Source organism: Euprymna scolopes, chromosome 4 (assembly GCF_053919585.1).
Source record: "Euprymna scolopes isolate OS-2025 chromosome 4, ASM5391958v1, whole genome shotgun sequence".
Taxonomy (NCBI): domain Eukaryota; kingdom Metazoa; phylum Mollusca; class Cephalopoda; order Sepiida; family Sepiolidae; genus Euprymna; species Euprymna scolopes.
The window spans coordinates 9,266,661-9,288,426 of NC_136485.1; the positions used below are offsets into that span (position 1 = coordinate 9,266,661).

Sequence of the window (21,766 nt, forward strand, 5' to 3'; positions counted from 1 at the left end):
ACACACTTCTTAATTTGCATCTTTTTCTGCTAATCCTGTTAATATCCTAGTAATCTAGTTATCTTACAGATCATGCTGATATTTTCCTACGCGTTCATACGCGCTCTGGTACATATAATTCCTTCTAAATATATGAAAGAATTTCATTAAACTTGCCTGATGTAAATAAATAAACTCAAAATTTTACACGATAAAACTTGAATAACTCAATCCAAATAAATATGTCTTAGTGCATAGTGTGTTCGATGTTTTCATTTTATACTTATTTTTCCTCATTTATTCCTTTACTTATTTATTCTGTCCTTTTTTAATTTGTAAAAATTAATGGTATTCCTGCATATTCTTCCAAATATTGTAAGGCAAACTTGAAAGAGATGATCATGTTTTGCTTGTGGATATTCAGAATTTTCACTAAAGCAGCGTTAATGTGTTTCTGCAAGAACACAATTTTAAATGTAAAAATATTTTACAAAATCTGTTAAATACAAACAAGCCTGAATCAGTTTGAATAGTCTTTGAGGTTAATTTCTTCTGCGTCTGTAAACTCACCAAACGGAAACGGGATTTAAATATTTAAAAAAATAATACAGTCAGTCTTTTACTTATTTAGAGTCTTCATAACACATACATTATAATGTATTCTATAACACAGTTATATATATATATATATATATATATATATATATATATATATATATATATATATATATATATATATATATATATATATTTCGTGTGGGTTTTTAGCGCAGTTTTTTCTTATTCTCTTAAAGCCACCCTCCATTCAATTAATGATAACAATTACTTAATTTTTAATAGCTTTTTCCGCTAACTGATCAAATAAATTTTATTTTGGTCTTTATCTAATCTTTGACCAAAGATAAGCTGTTTTCTAGTCCTATTAACCAATTGTCACTATATTGCTCATTTATCTTTTCGAAATTGCTAAAAAAGACAAAAAGAAAAAAGTAAATCTAACCATTTCACTCTTAACAGCTCAGCCCATGTTAAGCGATATTGTTCAAGATAATTTCGGTGTATTTTTGTCTCTAAAGTGTTCGGTCATATTCAGATATCAACATTATACATCATGTATTGCATTTAAAACTTTTCGTAGCACAATATTTTTTTTACCTCATTATAAAGGATAGGCAATTTTATCTAATACTAGCACTGTTTATTTACTCACTACACTCAAATTTCCGCTATCATCTAAGCTACATATTTTGGAAACTGACCCATCGAAGGTTCAGTCACTAACCTCTGATGGCTAGATTTTGTGCCATGTTCGGAAAATCTGATTCGTTGTCCGACTTGTCTCAACGAATTTCTGACTCTCCACAGAGAAGAAATCTGTCGCTTATTACATAATTGATCTCTATAACAGAAGACTGTGAGCATACCTAATGCTTAGATGGCAATTGTATTTTTTACAGCAGCGGCAGAGCAAGCTGCTGCATCTTATTATCATAAAGAGTATAAGTTATACAGAAGAATTTCGCTTCATGTCAAGTATCTTAATTAACCACTACACAGCTTTACTTGTTTGTATGTCCAAATAAAAACGACTTAAAATTTTAATATTTAATGTTCAGTATTCATCTGATTTCAAATACCGACAAACATAAGCATCACACACGGTTAAAACTCTCCAAAATAAAACAAAGATAATTACAATACGTGTTAACACGGACTTTGTTACATATATAATGTTATATATATATATATATATATATATATATATATATATATAAAACAGAGGATGTCTCGAAATAAAGACGAAACGTTGATGAACACATAATACGGTTTGTTCCTTTTTATTTTCTCTCTCTATATATATATATTTGTGTATATATATATATATATATATATATATATATATATATATATATATATATATATACTATTAGTAGTAATAATTGTTATACAAAGGCAAGTACCTTATTTAGACTCATAGATGTTGGATATTTTTCTATGCGTAACGTGCAATAATAAAAATTGACAACGCAGGCATTTAAAAAGATAAAAATTAAATGAAGATAAAAATTAAATGAAAACATACAATGTCTTCAAAAATATTAATTAGAAAAATCAAATAGAAAGGATGTTTTACGAATTTTGTTTAAAAAATCATTTCCTTTATTTATGCGTCTCATATTTTTGTTTTGAATCTACTTTCTCTAATAAACATTGACTAAATGTTTAGATAATAACACTGTGTTCTGATTTTCTTGATTTTGTATATGTTGTTCAGTAGTGCATATTTTATTTGATGAGCGATGCAGTCATAAGGCTTTTGACAGGGTATGGCATAAAGGCCTTCTCAGGAAAATCAGATCATACGGTCTCACTGGAAGAATACTATACATAATTAAACCCTTCTTAGATAAGAGAAAAACCCAGGTGGTCCTCGATGGTCATACATCTAAACAATATAATATAAATGCGGAACTGCCTCAGAGATCTATCCTTGGACCTCTATTATTCCTAATATTCATAAATGAACTCCCTGACAAAATTATCTGTGAGATGGGTATATATGCTGATGACACCACGCTCTATAACATACACGACAGGAAAACAAATGAACACATATCTAAAGAAATGGCAGAAACACTAGAGAATGACCTCCAATCTGTAGGGGAATGGGGACAAAAATGGTTGGTCACCTTCAATGCTGCCAAGACTAATCTTGTTTCCTTCAATAAGTACTTAAAACCTTCTCTTCCACCAATAGTAATGGTCAAATACTCTTTATCTGAAAGCACATCTTCGAAACTCCTCGGTCTAACGTTCACAGGAAACAGGAGTTGGAACAATTACATTGAGAGCATTGCCAGGACCGCTGCGAAAAAGGTAGGTTCTCTCTACCGTGCTAGACAGCTACTGACCCCTGAAAGTATCATGTACCTCTATAAGGTCACCACTCGCCCATGTATGGAGTATTGTTGTCATATTTTAGCTGGTGCATCTGCTACTAGTTTCGTACACCTAGACAAGGTTCAAAAGAGAGGCGCCAACCTAATAGGTCCTGAACTATCATCCAAACTTCAGTCTCTGTCTCATCGAAGCTATGTAGCATCCCGCAGCCTATTCTACAAGTATTTTAACGGTGTATGTTCCGACGAGCTGCAAGCACTTGTACCCCCTCTACGTAAATACCCCCGACAAACCCGACAGGCAGCTAAATCTCATCCCTTCACAGTAGAGATCCCTGAATGTAAGAGAGCCTTCTACTCCAGTAGGTTCTTCCCCGGAACAGCTAGACTTTGGAACTCCCTGCCAGGTTCATGCTTCCCCAACTGTACAGACATGCAGAAGTTGAAGTGTAACGTGAACCGACATCTTGCTGCTCAACTTCCCACCTAGTACCCCTGTAGCCTGTGCCCCTAATAATAGCCCCCTACATCAAAGTGGCAATGTGCCTTGTTTGAGATGAAAATGTAATAAAAAAAACTAGTTCAGCTGCATTATACGCCAAATTACTTTCGCACTTACAGGCATGCATTATTTAATCTACACTGTCAGAGAAACAAAGGATGATGAGGAGTAACTTGAATATGACATAATGCATCAAATGTCAAACGATCATATTTATAGACAAAGCCTTAGACTATATGGCGTCAACATAAAATCAATAACCACAAAGAGATGTGTATGTGTGTGCGTGTCATGAGTCTGCCCATCAAAAGAGGTCATGATGTACCAGGTAATAAACGAAAGGTTAATATGATGAGAAATGTTCAGTAGAAGAAAACAGTAGAGCGATTGTATTAAACATCGCGATCTTAAAAGATAAAAGCTGTAAAAGGGCTGTACGTATTTTATATACTATTGAAGCCAATTCAAATATATATTTAATATATAATACCGACGAAATACCTGGTGATATCAATAGTTATGTTTGTTTGCAGGTAGATTGATATTTGGAAAGTTATCCTTTTAAAGATTTGGGGTTTTTTAAGGTAACCTTTTTTCTGTTATTTCTAAAGGAACAGGGCTACCATAATACGGATATAAACACTAATCTTAAGTAGTATCCATTAAGAAAAGAACCTTTTATTTTAAGACAGAATAAAGATTTTCAAAGTATATAATTCAATAGACTTTTATATCTTTTTTTTTATTTTGCAGAATTTTATTAAAATATTATTCTAGAAATGTGGAGTATCTATCTCCCCCTTCATCTCTCTCTCTCTCTCTCTCTCTCTCTCTCGCTCTCTGTACACGTCAAAAACACAACTTAACACCTATAGTGCTATCTCATGCGGCGTTCGGATAGATTCCTCCTAGGAGGGAATTTTTAAGAAATATTATCTTCATTAACGATCAGTTCTATATTGCTTCAGGTGAAAGGATGTATAGATAACGTATATCAAGCTGTACGCCCAGCTTCAGTGTTCCGTATTCTTAAACATTCACTAATTTTGTACAGATCAATCCTAGCATCGCTTATCTTTTATTAACAAAAAAAAACATGCCCATGCAATATATCAACGACAACAGCATTAATATTTGCTCATATTTCATTTACATTTTTAAACTCTTGTTTAGAAAATAATGGATTACGTTAAGTATAATTGATTACATTTCATTAGGTTGGTGTAAAAATATTTTCGTTTCCTGGCGTATATATATATATATATATATATATATATATATATATATATATATATATGTGTGTGTGTGTGTGTGTGTGTGTGTACTAGCAAAAGTGCTCGTGGTTGACTAGGGTCAAGGATATATATATATATATATATATATATATATATATATATGTACTAGCAAAAGTGCTCCTCGTTAACTAGGGTCAACAACAGCGTACAGAAAATGGACTCTAATTTATGAAAGTATGATAGGTTATGAAAAGGAAGGGATCTAAAGAGATAGCTGCGAATTTGGGGGTATCAAAACCAAAGCAAAATACGATGAAAGTGAAAATAAAATTGATAAACCCCATAATTTATTATGCCATACTTGTTCACATTGAAACACTTATCACAATATTCTGTGAATCTATATTAAAAAACCTGTTAAACTTTGTAACATATTTCCATTCTATGGAGGTCAGGCGCGAACGAACATCCCATCATTTTATTATACAATATTTCTTCAAACTGAAAGATAATTATCAAAGTATATTTACGCTGATAGATATGAAAGGTTTTTATTAAAGTTTGTGCCTATATCCATTCTATGGAGGCCAAGCGCGAACGCAGACCCCACAATTTTATTATACTATCTCTATTTATATTAAAACATACTCATCAAAGTATTATAATGTACATCTATATCAAAAACACTTGTAAACGTTTTTATTAATTTTAAAATTTTTTATTTCCATACTTTGTGGACCAGGCGCGTATGCAAACCCTACAATTCTAATGAATCATCATTATGCCAGATCAAACATACCCATTCCTGTGTCGTAATACATTTTTTATCATTATATGGGATCAGTTTTCTATAATAGTCAACCATATAGGAGCCTATTCGTGACCAGACACACACAAATGGTCAGCTGTATTATATATATATAAAAAGCGACAATGTTTCTGCACTAACCTAATAATATCTAATATTTTTTTCATTTAAGCAGTGGTTATTGCACAAAATCTCAACATGTTACATCCACGTTATTTAAGTATAGCAGCTCTCTAAAGATACAAATTAAAAAAAATGTTTAGAGGAAATCTCGTCAAAACTTTAATAAAAATAAGCCTCCTTCAAAATAATGACAATAATTTACGATCTACTACAATGATCCTACAAGTTTTCAAATTACTAGCTTTTTACTATGAACTATGGCAAATTCCTCGAACGATTCTTTTAATTCTTGGAAGACTTACATCGACTCCACTTAATGCAAATTATATTACCGCTAGAAATAGCAGCAATATTATTGACGGTCTCCAAATGTTGCATATTCTGTCGATAATCTATTTGGATCAATACAACGTTTTATGGAGAGGCGCTTAATTGATATTTTTGAAGAAACCTATCAACAATTTTTTTTCAATGCAAAGATAATGAATTTAAACTTGGACTGAATTCAAAAGGTTTATGGCAATTGCCAGAAACAAGAATCAATGAAAGTTTTCGAATGAATGATTATTTTAACACTCGGACAAACTTTTCCTTAAGATATTGAATTCTGATTAGTAAGATGTTAAAGTGAAGAAAACTAATGTAAATTCAAAATATAATGCCTCATAGTTTCTTGTTCTGCAGAAGACATCAAAGAGGATTCAAATTGCATTGTCATAATGACTGAAGACATGAATACATATGAATACATATGAATACATATGAATACATATGAATACAGAACTTGGAAGTTTAATCTCTTTTTCTTTATTGATGATCTTATAATCTAAGAAACCAATCTTTGACATGGATGTGCGTCATTATTGTAAACGTGTAATTAAACTATTTTACAAATGTGCACTGAGCTCACTATGTAGAAAAATCTGGAGCAAAAATGTTTTCTCACTTTGAAGTTACGACTTCTGTCTTCTGAAGCTAATCACGTTTTAGTTTTAAAAAGTAGGAGGTATTCCATTTAGAACGACATCAGTATAAAAAAATTATAGTCAAGCATATTCTATCTAATAAAATATAACATTTAAAACAAATGTCTAAACTAAAAGATAAGATATCTTTATCGTTCAGAGATATATCAGTAAAAATTTTTAACTGACGAAGCTTACTCCGAGTTGCATAGTACACAAATGATAGTATAAAATAAATACACAATGACTTTTTTTCAGATTGACATAGACATCAGTATTAACAAAAAATGCCGATACAATCACGTTACCTTGTTTTTTTAAGTGGCAACAAATTCTATAATTTATTTCAGCCCATATTCTATTAGATTGTTCTATATTAAATAAGAAAATACTTATATAGACTTTTATTACGTTTCTTGTTTGTAATACACAAATCTAAAAATCTACTCTCTTCGTGTGTCGTGCTTAAGACAAAATTAGCAGTTTCATCGCGAAATTCTTAAAGGAAATAGACAAAATAATTACCTATATATTATTGGCTTGTACCTCATTCTTCCCTGTGTCAATAAAATGTACATCATACAACCAACGTGTATTTTAAGAAAATCGATGATATATAAATCGATAGACTACACTAAGATTTCCCAGGGGACACACATCAGATTATAACTGAAATAAACACGTACGGGAGGTAAATATTACTGTATAACAACAACAAAAAACTTATAAAATATTTTGCAAATGCCTTACCTTTGCGCCGACCATCGCAACCGCTGTTGCTAATAGTATAATCGACAATGCCAGAATATCAGGATATTCTTCCATGCCAGGACCAGGTGACCATCCGAACTTATTTTCAAGGTACCTAAAAATAAAAAATGATTAATGGATGATGTTTATGTACTACGTTAAGTAAATGAAAAGGAAAGAAAATCATCTATGTACACATATATGAATATATATGCATATATATGAATGCATATCTATATATGGATATATATATGCATCTATATAAATATTTACGCATATATATATATATATATATACATATGTTTTATTTTTTATTACCGTTTTATCTGTTTGGTTATATATGTTTTTATTTGTGTTTTTTTAATTATATTTTCACCCAAAACAAGGCTCATTGCTACTTTGGTGTAGGGGGTTACTATCAGGGGTTACATCTACTGGAGTACTATGTGGGGATTTGAGCAGCAAGATGTATGTTCACGTTACACTTGAACTTCTGCACGTCAGTACAGTTGAGGAAGGAGGGATCTGGAATGGAATTCCAAAGTCTAGCGGTTCTGGGGAAGAAACTACTGGAGTAGAAATAGTTTTACATCTAGGGATCTCTACTGTGTGGGGTGAGATTTAGCTGCCTGTCGGGTTTGTCGAGGCTGTGTACGTCGTGGGGGCATGTGCATGCAGTTCGTGTTTACGATCGTGCAGCCTCGTCAGACCTTACGAAACATATGTAAACAAACCGATAAAACGGTAATAAAAAATAAAACATATTTGCTCTGCAATAGTATTTAGCACTCTTTTCAGGTTTTTACTAATTACCAGTCTTACCAAATATATATATATATATATGCTTATATATATAATATATATATATATATATATATATATATGTGTGTGTGCTTATATATATATAATATATATATATGTGCTTATATATATATATATATATATATATATATATATATATATATATATGCTTATATATATGCGTATATGCACAGTTGTATAGGGACGTAAATTTAATAGCTTCATACATGCTATTATATTTGAATTTTGTTGTTTTTTCCAACTTTATGACATCCTAGATCACAACATGAATGATAAATAGGTCGGGATTTACATTAGTTGCAAGGTTTTCTCACCAGAAAAAAATGCAACACATATGTAAAGCTATGCTTTTCTTCTCTCTCCTTATATCTCTTTCTCTCTTTCTGTTTTTCATTTACTTCTTGGCGAAAAATAGATGGCAATATTTCTATGAGATACACCTCATTATATGAAATTAGCATTCGAGAAAAATATCGAAGAGATCATTATTAATTTTAAGCTGTTTACCCTCTTCATGAATACACGACGCTGTTATATCACTGAAATAAATAAAAACAAATAGGTATATACGAACTAATTACTTGGATACATGAATCCTGTATTAGTAGATAGTAAATTTATATATGGCGGTTATGTTTGTATTTCTATAATTCGTTCTACAGGGGAAATATTCTTTGTTTTATTAGTATAGGAATTATATTTACAAATAATTATAGCAATATGACAACAATAATGAGAATAACAGAAACAAGAACAAATAGTAGACGAACAAGAAAAATAAGAACCATAGCATCAGAATTTCATTTGAATTTAGTATTGCTTTTAATAATGATTGCAAACTATCGATCGTGCGTGAAGGAAGGTTAGAATGTACAATACGTTGTCTAGTTGAAGAAATCTAGTTTGAAAGAAAGACGACAGTCGACATGACAATGTTCCGAGTAAAGTTTATTGCGATATATATATATATATATATATATATATATGTCTGTGTGCATATATATATATATATATATATATATATATATATATATATATATATATATATGTGTGTGTGTGTGTGTGTGTGTGTCTGTGTGTGTGTATGTGTGTATGTGAAAGAAAAGAATGTGCGAATGCAATAATCATTGCCAATGAAGTACTAGCTTGTGTTGATTTGAAAGAAATAGAAAAGGAGAATGTCCAAAATGATCAAAGCTTGCACAAAACGATAATAAATTGTAGACGTTAAAGAAGGTAGAAATTGTACTTGTACGGATGCAATTCCTGATGGAATTTACAAAGCTGTTTTATAAATAGACTAGCGGGGGGCACCTGGCGTTGCCCGAGTGTTTGGAGGTGTGTGTGGTTGTTAATGAAAACCTAAGAATAAGCGAAGTAAAAAAAAGAAAACAGAAAAACGAACGTTAAAATTATCTTATCGGGTAGGGGGGGATCAAAATATCGAAAAAACACACAAAAAACTAACGTAAGGCAAAGGAGAATGTCTAAAATGATCAAAGCTTGCACAAAAAGATAATAAATTGCAGAAGTTGAAGAAGGTAAAAATTGTACCTGTATGGATGCAATTCCTGATGGAATTTACAAAGCTGTTTTTTAAATAGATAAAAGCAATTGCTATCCATTGCAAGCTTTGGGTGCTTCAGAAAATTGCCTTGTTGGAAACCGCAAGAATTATGCGGAAAGTCTGGAAAGTCGGAGAAAAGAAGATGCTAATAGCATATTGTTATTTATTAAGATCCGCATATCATATCAGCATAGAATCGGCAATAATAACAGCCAGACGGAGAATGTGACAATCGAAATAATGATAATTGCAGCAGGACTTCTACTACTACTACTACTACTACTACTACTACTACTACTACTACTACCACCACCAATAATAATAATAATAATAATAATAATTATGGCAAGCAATCTACAAAAGATTAATGCAAGTAACAGTAAACGTAGTCACTAGTTTTGTTTTCTCTGCGCCAGCCTCTCGAACAAAAGGTGCTCAAGTCCTTCGTCACCTTTACTCAAGGCACGCCTCCATGCTGGTCTATCTTCGGCTAGCTCCTCCCACACATTCACATCGATGCCAAGAGCGATCAGGTCCGTTTAGCCACGTCTTTAAAACGCAACACCGCGCGACTGCGGCTTCCTGTTACATTTGCCAGTTCGCTGTAGAGGATATCCCTAGGGAGATGGTCATCGGGCATTCTGCGCAGGTGTCCAAGCCATCTCGATCGTCGGATCCTGAGTGTTTGGAACAAGGAGCGGCTGCCGGCACATCTTAACACATCTTAGTTGGTGATTGCAATGCCCTTGATACGTCGCAAGTATCGGATATGGGAGACGTTCAGTCTTTTCTCGTGAGGAGCATACGTGGTCAAAGTCTCTGCTCCATACAGTAGGGTACCCAGAATACAGCATTCGTAGATGCGGCGTTTTGTACGAGAACTGAGATATTTATTGGATCCTGCTCTTTCACCTAGTCGAATAAAGTAGATACTGCTCCGCCTATGCGCGTTTGTAGTTCCTGTTCAATGGATACTCCCTTGTTGATATTGGATGCAAGATACGAAAAGTTCTCGACAGTCTCTAGTTCGTGGTCATTTATGGTGATTGGTGATGCGTCACACTGGTGAATCACGAAAGTGCGAGACCAATGCCGCATCGTCTGCAAACAGCAGCTCAAATATTAGGACTCTTCGAATCTTGGTTAATAATAATAATAATAATAATAATAATAATAATAATAATAATAATAATCATAATAATAATAATAATAATAATAATAATAATAATAATGAGACGACGCGATGAATCTTTTATGCATTGTCGGCAGCTTCTGTAACTCACGCTTAGAACGACGTATTCTTCTGAAAAAAGAAGAAAAAAGCTATAATAAACATCGGCAGTATTTTTACCTGAGCATGGCCTGGACTGTCAGAAAATTTCTGTTTCTATCTCTACCTTCTACCCATGTCACTAATAAGGGTACTGGAGATAAGCGTTTTAGTAGGCTGATGTTGTCTGCTTAATAGTCAGCGACCCGAACCTTATACAAGAAATGTCGTCCTATCATCATGCGCAAAGTACTGGGGCTACTAATCACAATGTGGTGAATAGATTTCGGACCATGCAATAGCTTCTCCGGGGTTTCCGTTACAATATTAGTTGGTAATTGTAACGGCTTTACTTTATTATATTCTACTAAAAAGTATTTCCCCACATTTCTTTCGACAGTCTTTTCCCTTTCTGATCTGCTCTTTTCCATTAATTTAAAAACTCCATCATAAAAAGTCTAAATAAAAAATACAAGATCAATCCCGAAACTGGCATTGGATCGACTATTTTCCTACATGAGTTCATAATTAAAGGATGTTTTAATTAAACACCCAAATCTGACTGCCAGGATCGCCATGGACATGAAATATGTGCCTATATTAGAGATGTCTTTCCATGTTGTATGGACATCACCTGAGCAGGCCCCAAATTACCCTATATGTGCTTCCGGGTTGTACTTGCTCACAACACTGCATTGATATTTGCCTTCTATCACCCTCATAACAGCGGAGTTACTTTCTTTAAGAGCATACCTGAGAAAATTAACACATCCTGCCTGCTCTCCTTCGGCTAACATTCACGTCTCTTGAGACTTCAATGTTCACAATGTGAAATGGTACGCCCACTCAAACAAGACAGATGATGAGGCGAGGTTCTGTAACAATTCCTCAATTGTATATAATCTAACTCAGAGGGTTCACGAACACACCTGTGTGACCGACAATATGGTCAATATAAAATCTCCTAAACATTTCTCTAATAATATACTCGGAGCTAGGCTCATCTTCCGTTCTGTCTCCACTAGGACCTTTCGACCACTCGGTTGTTTCAGTGCGAATAAAAACATGTGATAAGTCATCCGACATATTTCTCCGCCGTACAGTATATCGATACTCCATGGCTGACTGGGATAGCTTTTGTACGTTATATCAGATCAATATCTGCGTCCTAAGTTAAGAAAAAAATGTGTTCTCTATAGTAACAGACCTTATAAAAGTGTTCTATAGTAACAGACCTTATGAAAGTGTTAATCGTAAGAATAGACCGCTTCATACCCTCCAAAACCCCAGCCAATGCCTACCGGCCAGCCGGGGTTCACTCCAGAATGTGTTCTGCTGCCATTGCGCACAGAAATCACTATTTATATTGCTTCAAACGCAATAGAAATATTGGGATTAAAGCCGCATTCAGGATTGCCAGCAACCGCTGTAAGAGAATAATAAAGCACATGAGAGATTTTTATGCTCAGTCCATCAAGTCCAGAGTAGTAGAGCAGCGGTTTGGTTCCCATAAGCTTTGGCAAATAACAAACACTATCCTGAATAGATGTTTGTCCTCTATCCCAACCATAATAAATGGGCCACAGGTAATCTTGGCAGCATCAGCCAAACACTTTGCCAGCTGTTTCTACCCTATGCGATATGGGCCACCAACCCGCCAATTTTCCATTTTGTCTGAAAACACGCTATGCGACATACAAATACCTGTGCGTTACACTTGGATTTCAGTAAAGCAACTGGTCCTTTTAAGCGTTATCTTAAAAAGAATTGCTTGCTAACACGCATCAGTATGCCCCGTATTTACACATTCACGTGACCGGTCATCTCTCTTTCAATTCAAACCTGTCAGTCTCATGTGCATAATGAGTACGTGGCTGGAATGTTTGTTACATACATACACCTCAGCAAATATGCCCTCCTTAGTAACTTGCCATATGGTTTCCGTTCTGCTTGATCTACAAAATATGTGCTAACTGTTATAACTCATAGGATTAGCAATCTCTCGACGGAGACTTTCTTTTTTAGGGCAATTGCTCTTGACATGTCAAAGGCCTTTGATAGACGATTGCATAAAGGCTTACTCCAGCCGCGGTATAGCTAGAAATGTCTTTTCAATTATTAAATCATTTCTCTCTGATAGGTTTATAGGAGTAGTAGGCGATGGGCAGAAATAAGATTCTCACAATATTAGTGCTGAAATCCCTCAGTGATCCATCATGTGCCCGACACTCTCCCTAGTATAAATCAATATCATCCTAAATCGCATTCTAAGATCATTTGTAGACATTTATGATTACAATACTACCATCTATGGAAACATTACAAAAGGCCGTAAACGACCAGATACTGCCTGGTTCTCTGTCCTCTGATCTTTATTACGTGGCACATTGGGGAAAGAGATGGCTAGTAATTTTTTATGTGTCTAAAACCGAACTTCTAGCTTCTATCTTTACATCGTTCACTCTCTGATCCGCGTCTGGCATCAATGAAAAATGATGACCCTCGTGTTGGGGATGCTCTATGTTGTTGTAAGCTTTTGGGCCTAACCTTCACTCCTTATCTGAAATGAACCACGTACATCAAATTCGTTGCCAAGACTGCAGGAAGAATGGTGGGATCATTCTACCGTCTCAGTAGATATTTCACTGAAGATAACATTCTCTACCTGTATGAGAACAAAGGACTCCACATCTGGATAGGAGTTGCTAGAAGATATTACCCTGCCTTGACTGAGTGTAAAATAGACTTTTTAGTCTAGCGAGCGATGCTCTTTTCTCTTCGCTGCAACCCTTTTCCTACAGAAGAGACGTTGCGATCTTGTCTCTGCTTTATCGTTCTTTTCATGGTAAGTTCTCGTCTGCTCTCTTATCTATGATTTATCTTGCCTGACTTTCACGAAAAAAAACTCGTCGAACCGAAACCACTATCAATAGTCTCATCCATTCTTTATCTGTGTCTAAACCTAACGTAGACTCCATGAATAAAGCTCCTTTCTTAGAACTGCACGGCCGTGGAAGTCTGCTCCGTTTTTTGCATTTCAACTATCTACAATATGATCGACTTCACGTCCAACATGACCATGTTCTTTATGAGCTATCCTGTTAAGTAATGCAATTTACCAAACTTTCACTACTAAAGATTACAACTGATAACGTGTAAATGTTTAGTATAAAAGGTTCTGGCCCGACATAAATAATGTCATTTGTATCTAGTAGTTTTAATATTTTTTACATTAACCTTCGTAAAATGTAAGTATATTTCATTTTACGTAAAAGAAATATATCTAATACATAATATTGCATTGAGCTTGTTGACATCTCCAGAACCAAAAATGAAAAGGCAAGAAAAAAAAAAGGAAATTACTTCGCATATAATACAAACCTGTTATAAATCTACTCATATGCAAGAGAGAACAAAATGAAACTCACAAAAATAATTAGTCAAAAGGGAATTAAATAGAAACGATATCTAAGTAGTCTGTTTTCTATACGCAAACATTTTTCGTTTCCTGCTAGGAAAATCAAGAGAAAATTGTAATTTTCCTAATTAATGCTGAAACGTGAAAATTAGAAATTCAGTATACGAAGTGATAACATAAATGCCATGTAGTAAATTCAAAATGACCCATATTTATTTTTTTGCAGAAATTGCTTTCGGTAATAAAATTATTTCTAATTGCTTTATTATTCCCTCTGTGATTCAAGGAAAGGGACATAAAAGAAGATGCAATCAACATGCTTAGGATAGAAAAATATATTATATAAAAAGTTAAATATAAAGAACAATTTGCGGTATTTCCACTGATATGTCGTTTCTAGCCTCGCGTTTAACCGCAAAAAACTTCAACCAGAGCCTATTAGGCTCATGGTTTATATAATGTTTTTTTTTTACATAGGCGTCACCACTTATCAAGGCCGATCGGCCACTCAAGGATAAGGGTTAAAGTGTAAAGTAGTAAAAAGGACAATATAGTAATCAATAGTAATGGAAGTTCGGTAAATTTGTTAACTAAAGTGGAACGGCTCATCAGAAACTTGTTCTCGTTGGACTTTAAGACAACCATATTATAGACAGCTGGAAAGCAGGAAACCTGAAGACAATTCCACAGGCGTACAGTTCTTAGAAAGAAGCTTTGATCATGGAATCTATGTTTAGGTTTAGGCACAGATAAAGAGTGGGGAAAATTATTGATAATGTTTTCAGCTAGTCTAGTGTTTCTTGTGAAAGTTTGGCGAGGGGGGACCATAGATTGAAGCTCAGTCGAACATTTTCCATGAAAATAACGATACATCAGAGACAAACTCGCAACATCTCTTCTGTGAGATAGAGGTTGCAGCGAAAAGAAAAGGACATCTCCCACCAGGCCACGAAGTCTATTTTGAACCTTATCAAGGCAGGACAAGTGTTTTCTATTAGCTCCTTCCCATATGTGGCAATAGTACTCCATCCTTAGACGTATTTGGCTCTTATATAAATAGAGAATTGCATCAGCAGTGAGATATCAACTGGATCGATAGAAGAATCCGACTATTTTTCCAGCGGCCTTGGCAACAGATTTGATGTACGTATTCCATTTAAGATCAGGAGTAAATGTCAAGCCCAGAAGCCTGTCAAAACTTGAGGCCTCCCCAAGACGAGAGCCATTCATTTTAATTGATGTCAGATGGGGATCAGAACGTTGATGATGTAAAGATAGAATCTTGGTTTTAGATGCATTAAAAGTAACCAGCCACTCCTTTCCCCATTGTACAACGTGATCAAGATCAGAGGAGAGAGAATCGGAGAGTACTTGGTCGTTTACTGTCTTAGATGTGCTACCATAGATGTATCATCAATCTGTAGCTAATTGTATGTCTTGTGCCGTTCACGGAGATGCATGAACTTGACAGCTACATCACCTTCCTCTGCATTTATTTCATTCACGATACTAATCCATGAGAAAGACTTATAAATACAGGTTATATATTGGATTGGTGTGATGTCAGAGATATAAAGAATTGATGGCAAGTTATTCATGAATATCAATATATAGTTCATCCCCACTGGACAACTTATAGCAAAGTCCATTATGTGTGACTGGGTAACACATTCTCTTAATCTTTTTTACTCCGTTATGGGTACTTGTGCCTGCTCCTTTTTTGGATCGGTGGATTAGAGATCCGTGGATGTTTTTTTTCCTTCCCAATCGACATCTGTATGGATATGATCATGGGGCGGTATTTAAAATGTCAAACCGATCCTTTCTGATTTACGTGCTTTTTATCTCAATGTACGACCTTAAATTATGTAAGCCATATGTCCAGCTCCCAGACAGACGTATTATTTTTTCAAGTATTGCCCAGCACATTTTCCCTAAGAATGTAGTGTATTCAAGGCACAATAGAGGTCCAACATTTTGTTGTATCCGCTGGACCATAGTCTCAGCTAAGTATCATTTTGATGGTATGTTAGATTTGGGTGTGATATTATAAACTTGTAAAAACTCTAGTAACGTTGCTTCTGTAGGTGTGTCGCACGTTATTTTAAGGACTCGTTTTCAGTCTCGGGGAAGCGTTAAGCTGTCTCGTTAGGCCGCAGTAGATATTGGGGAGCAATTACAACATTAATTTAGAACGTCTCAAAGAACATGGACGCAAATTTTGTTTTATTCTGACTTAATAAGCAATCGAAACTGCAAACCAGGCAAATAGGTGATGAAGGAAATTATTATAACCATTGTAGTGAATTTCTTATATCTGAGCTCTTCCGTCAATTATTTAGAGGTGTACACCACAATTAAGTAATACCAATCTTTCAGTGACCCTGTAAAATCTATATTAATTCTAGATCAAGGGTGGTCTGTATTTTGGCTATGGTAAAAACGTTATTTGGAATCCATTGCAGTTTAAACACAAACCTGTATGGCTCATCAATGGTTCTGGTTTCATCATGTATCTTTTGCTAACTAGGCATAAAACTCTTCATAATGTTCATGCCAGTATAACTAATATAAAGATCAAACGTTAGTCTGTTGTGTTGGCATTACGAACCTCTCTGTGTACATTAAGACATTATCGCCTAGGAAGAAGCTGACTTGTAATTTCTAGTCTTTATCTGCATTAGTTTTTGCTTTCTAGCACTCATAAATTCGTATTTTTATGCTTGGCATTTAATTTTATGTAGCGTTACTGGAGTGTTTTTAGTATTAATGCACACCATTTTTTATTTCACTTTAGATACGTAGGGAAGCAATTACTGAGTCTTCGAAAAATTCAAATTGTCTAACGACCAACGTTGAAAATCCATCTGCATGTGGGATCTACATGCAAAATAATATTCTAATTGTAAATTATAATTAAATAAAATAATGCCTCACCCGACCAGTTTGTTTGCTGTGTAAAGATATAACTGTCTCGACCAAACAATTTTCAAAGAGGATTATGATCTAGCTATAGTATAAAGAACTGTCCGTGTTTATATCGGTGGAACTTTGTAATTGCGAACGTAATAGCAACCGTTTCTTTCTCAATTTGTAAGTAATGCTCTTCTTCGGTGATCAGAGATCTTGACGTCGGTGAAATCAGTTTTCTACTTCTCTCCGCGATTTTATGTAAAATACACTTGCGCAATCAAAATAAGCTTGCATCACTAACGACTATTGTGTCTAGTGTTCACTAATAATTAATTAGAAATATATCTGACGCTAGTATTTTTTATTACTAGGTATTCCGCCTGGTATTCAGGTGTCTATTTCCACACTTTTTCTTTCTTGTTAGCCCGTTCAGTGGAACAAGTATGCTGTGCATAATAAGAATAATTGTCTGATAATAGTTCGCAAACTCTAAAGAATTTGAAATTCAGTAATGTTTTTGGATCCGGCATATACTTTACAGCTTTGGCCCTTTCCTGGTTAGGACTTTAACATTTTTATCAATTTTGTGTCTCCGCCATGAAGTAATCGCACTTTTTTTTTTCTTAGATCAAATCACAAACAATGTTTTCACAGGAAAACCTTGGTGACACCTTTTTTCTGATACGCTTTGATTCTACTTGTTATGCTAATATCACACAGGTATGCTATGGCGAAATTCAGGCTGCTCAACACACTAATTTGTTGGAAAAAATGGTGTCCGCTACCTACACACTACAAACGTTAACTTTTCTGAAATTTGAACGTGTGTGTCACGCAGGTTGATTTTAGAGAAAATCTTTCCTCCACTAGACTTATTGTAAACTTCTTCACGGTTAGAAAGTGGGCAATGGTAATAATTTAGTATAGATTAGAAGCCGTGCTTAGATCAGCGCAAACCTTACATGGGCATGCTCCCCAAAAGTTTGTACATTGTAGTTTTCTGTACCAATCAGGTTTATGGCCATACTGCCATTGCTGTGTAATTTCTACAGTACAGTATTTACATGTATACAGTGTGCACTCAGTAACTCTTATTCATAGTACCCGCCATGTCTTGATAAATGGTGACTCCTTTGTAAAAAATATATATGAAGTATGGTCTGTGTAAATATCGGCAAAACTTTGTAACTACTAATATTATAGAAAGCGCTGTTTTGTAAATGTGATTTCTCCAGGGAGAAAACTGGTTGATAAAATTTTAGGCAAATATGTTTTTCTTATTCTAACAACACGTTTTATTATTGTTCGTAAGAACTTCGAAGTTTTGACCAAATGCATATACAAGCAAATCCTACAAATTGAATTGTTGCATAAAATCTGTTCTAAAAAACTTTCGTGAGTTTCTTAACATGAATCATTTTAATTTCCCTGTCGTCCTGGTAAATGTATTATTAGTGATTTATTCTTTTTCAATATTTCTTTTTCACCCATACAACGGCGTTACTGTTTTGCATGTCTTTAACATGATATGTTTGTTTAATATTTTAAATGTATGCACATCATTGATCGTCATTTTTTTCATAAGCTTGCGATATTGTCACCTTATATGCAAATAAGACACTTAGATAAAAAATACTTTATTTTTAAGAGACAAGATTGATTTTAAATTTAGGTGCTAAAGTAGCAAGTGTTGTCAGCAGTGCGTCGTGTTCTAGAGTTGAGTTGTGGCAGAAGAGTGTTGAGCTTTATAGGTGATTTTTTATAGCAGTAGCGAGTTTTTGGCAGCAGTGTGTCAAATTAAACGTTTTTAACCACAATGGTGTTTTACCCAACATTTTATTTTGTAGTTTGCTCTACAATAGAACCATTTATGCCCAATTGTTTTTGTTTAGGAGAGTAATGCTGTTTTTATTGTTCTGTTTTCTAGAAAAGAAGGTTTAACATTTTATTTTTAATTTTTATGTAGGCGACGCCGTATTATTCAATTTTCTTTAAATCTGTTTGAAAGCTAATTACTTGTTGACAGTTTTCAGTCAACTTTTATACTTTCAAATTTCGCTCGCCTTTTACTTTAATTAAAACTCTGCGTCGAATTTCCGGGTCTCTTTCCGGTAATAATTTTTGAACGTGTTCCAGGCATTTTAAATCTTCAGTACATAAAGTTATTAAATTTAAAAATCTTTGCAATGTTTGTTTACAAATCTTTAATAGTCCTCGTCGTTCTTCATTTTATTTAGGCATTTTCATCGCTTATAAAATAATGATGTTTTATGGCTGTAAAGTTTTTACGGTTTCATCAAAAGTAAAGAACCTTTTAAAAGGTTTCCTTTGAGCACAACTTCAATTTTGTTCATTGTAGAAACAATGTTCTTGGTTCATATTAGAGCCAATGCTTTATATAAGTTTGACAATGTAAATTGTTTACACAAACAGCTGGGTTCATGATTACATATTATATTTTTATACATTACAAATGCATAAATCTACGCTGATACTCATACAACTTAATAATTAGCTCCAACATTTTTATATAAAGTATAGCACACCATTTCATACTATTCATCCTAGTAATGCACTTGTCTCTAACGCTAGAAACGAATAGATATTAATATGCGAGTCACAATATATGCAACTAATACACATTATATACTTATGAGGGCAAAATAATTTTTCAAAAATCCAACATATCAATAATCAATCTAACAACGACATTTTTCTTTATTATAAAAAATTGATATTGATTTAAACCGCATATATACAACTAAAAAGTACATACACTTTTAGTCATGTTCACTCCAAATAAGGCATACATCTTTTAAAACGTAATGAGTTACTATTTTGGAACATGCTTAAGATTAGCGAAACATCCACATACAAATCATTTTAGTTCTGCATGTCAATACACTCAATTATATACATAACCACGTAATATAGTGTAATATAGATACTAATGGTAAGCTATTTTTAACGACACTCAAAAAACTTAGATAATAATATACAATAATGTCTAAACTTGTCTCTACACAAAAAAATTTCATAGTCATTGTGAATTATTACACTAATACTTACTAACTTAAATTTTATTATTATGTAAACTATAACACTCAATCTTAGAAGTCATGCATGTTAACTTAATCTCAACAATTATTACATATATTTCTGTCGATATTTTAAAGGCATTACCGCTTTTCGATTGTCTAGCCTTAATTTAAATCCACGTCACTTCCAGTTTGGCGATGGGCTCAATAACTAATGTGTCATGTTTTTTTTTCGGTTTTTACAGTTGTATTTTCCTCAATATTAATTTCTCCTGATTCGACCCCATTATTATTCATTCTTTTCATCATGTTTCATTATTAGAACTGATTATAGTTTTACTAAGATTATTCATGACACATAAGGACACACACCATGTGATGTTCTTATTTTATATTTTGCTGTCTTGATTTTACAAAAGTATTATACAATGCTTTATTATGGAAACCAGTCATCATAAAACTTAATTAATTAAGTTGATTAACAATTACTTTAACTTTTATTTGTATATATATGTTATCGAAGTATAATATATAACTATTTTAGTAAAAATATATTGATAGGATATATATATATATATATATATACATATGTGTGTGTGTGTGTGTGTGTGTGTGTGTGTGATGAAAATGGGACAGAACATCCAATGAGATGATTAAATCGAGATGCAATATCTTATAAACTCAATGACGAAATTTCGTCCTTTAGTGCCAGCTTTTCCAAGAGTGAAAATGATAAAATGCACACTGACGAGCAGATTAATTAAGAACATATATACTGGGAGGCGGGGTAACAGTATATAATACATATTCACAATACAATATGCGCTAAAAAGTAAACCAATCATTTTACCAGTTTCTAAATTATTTTCGTCGATAATTAATTTTTCCTATGTGCGGAGAAATATTAAAAATCCTTTCCTTTGTTTGATTACATTAGCGAACTAGAAAATAAGCGCAGATTTCCCCAAAGGACGCGTAGAATTATTGTGTATTACTTTTAAAATTTGCGACTAGTTTTTACTCCAAAGTAACAACCAATATAACTGCGCAAAACTGCAGACACGGAGACACAGATTTAATAAAAGGCGTTGTCCAGGGCGTCATATCAAGAACTAGCGCCCAAACCATCGACATTAATGCCCTAATACATTTAATACCCGACCATGACATTATCATATCATCTCCAGACAAAGACGGTGGTGTCGTTATAATGAAAATGCATAAATATAAAGATAAAATATTTAAACTCTTACAAGACCAAAACATTTATAAAAGAACTAACTTTGAGGTAATACAAAAAAAAAATACATATCTATAATGTAAATCTCACCTGTATGTTTAAATATATGTATGTTTGTATGTCTGCCTAAAAGTTTCGACTGGGGCGACAGATGTTAACGAAACTAGTATAATCTTGAAGCTCACCTCCACTCACTTTTCTGCTTTCGCCTCACGGGTTCGAGCCTACCACAACTT

General features: G+C 33.7%; 1 protein-coding gene across 1 annotated transcript in view; it reads right to left on the reverse strand.

Moving 5' to 3' along the window:
- The window catches only part of LOC145266689 (high affinity cationic amino acid transporter 1-like), a 381,400-nt gene that overhangs the window by 120,082 nt on the left and 239,552 nt on the right, over window positions 1-21,766 (reverse strand). Inside the window, exon 4 of the mRNA XM_080122617.1 lies at window positions 7,263-7,377. Within this exon, the coding sequence (XP_079978743.1) occupies window positions 7,263-7,377 (115 nt within the window). The remainder of the gene's footprint in view (window positions 1-7,262; window positions 7,378-21,766) is intronic.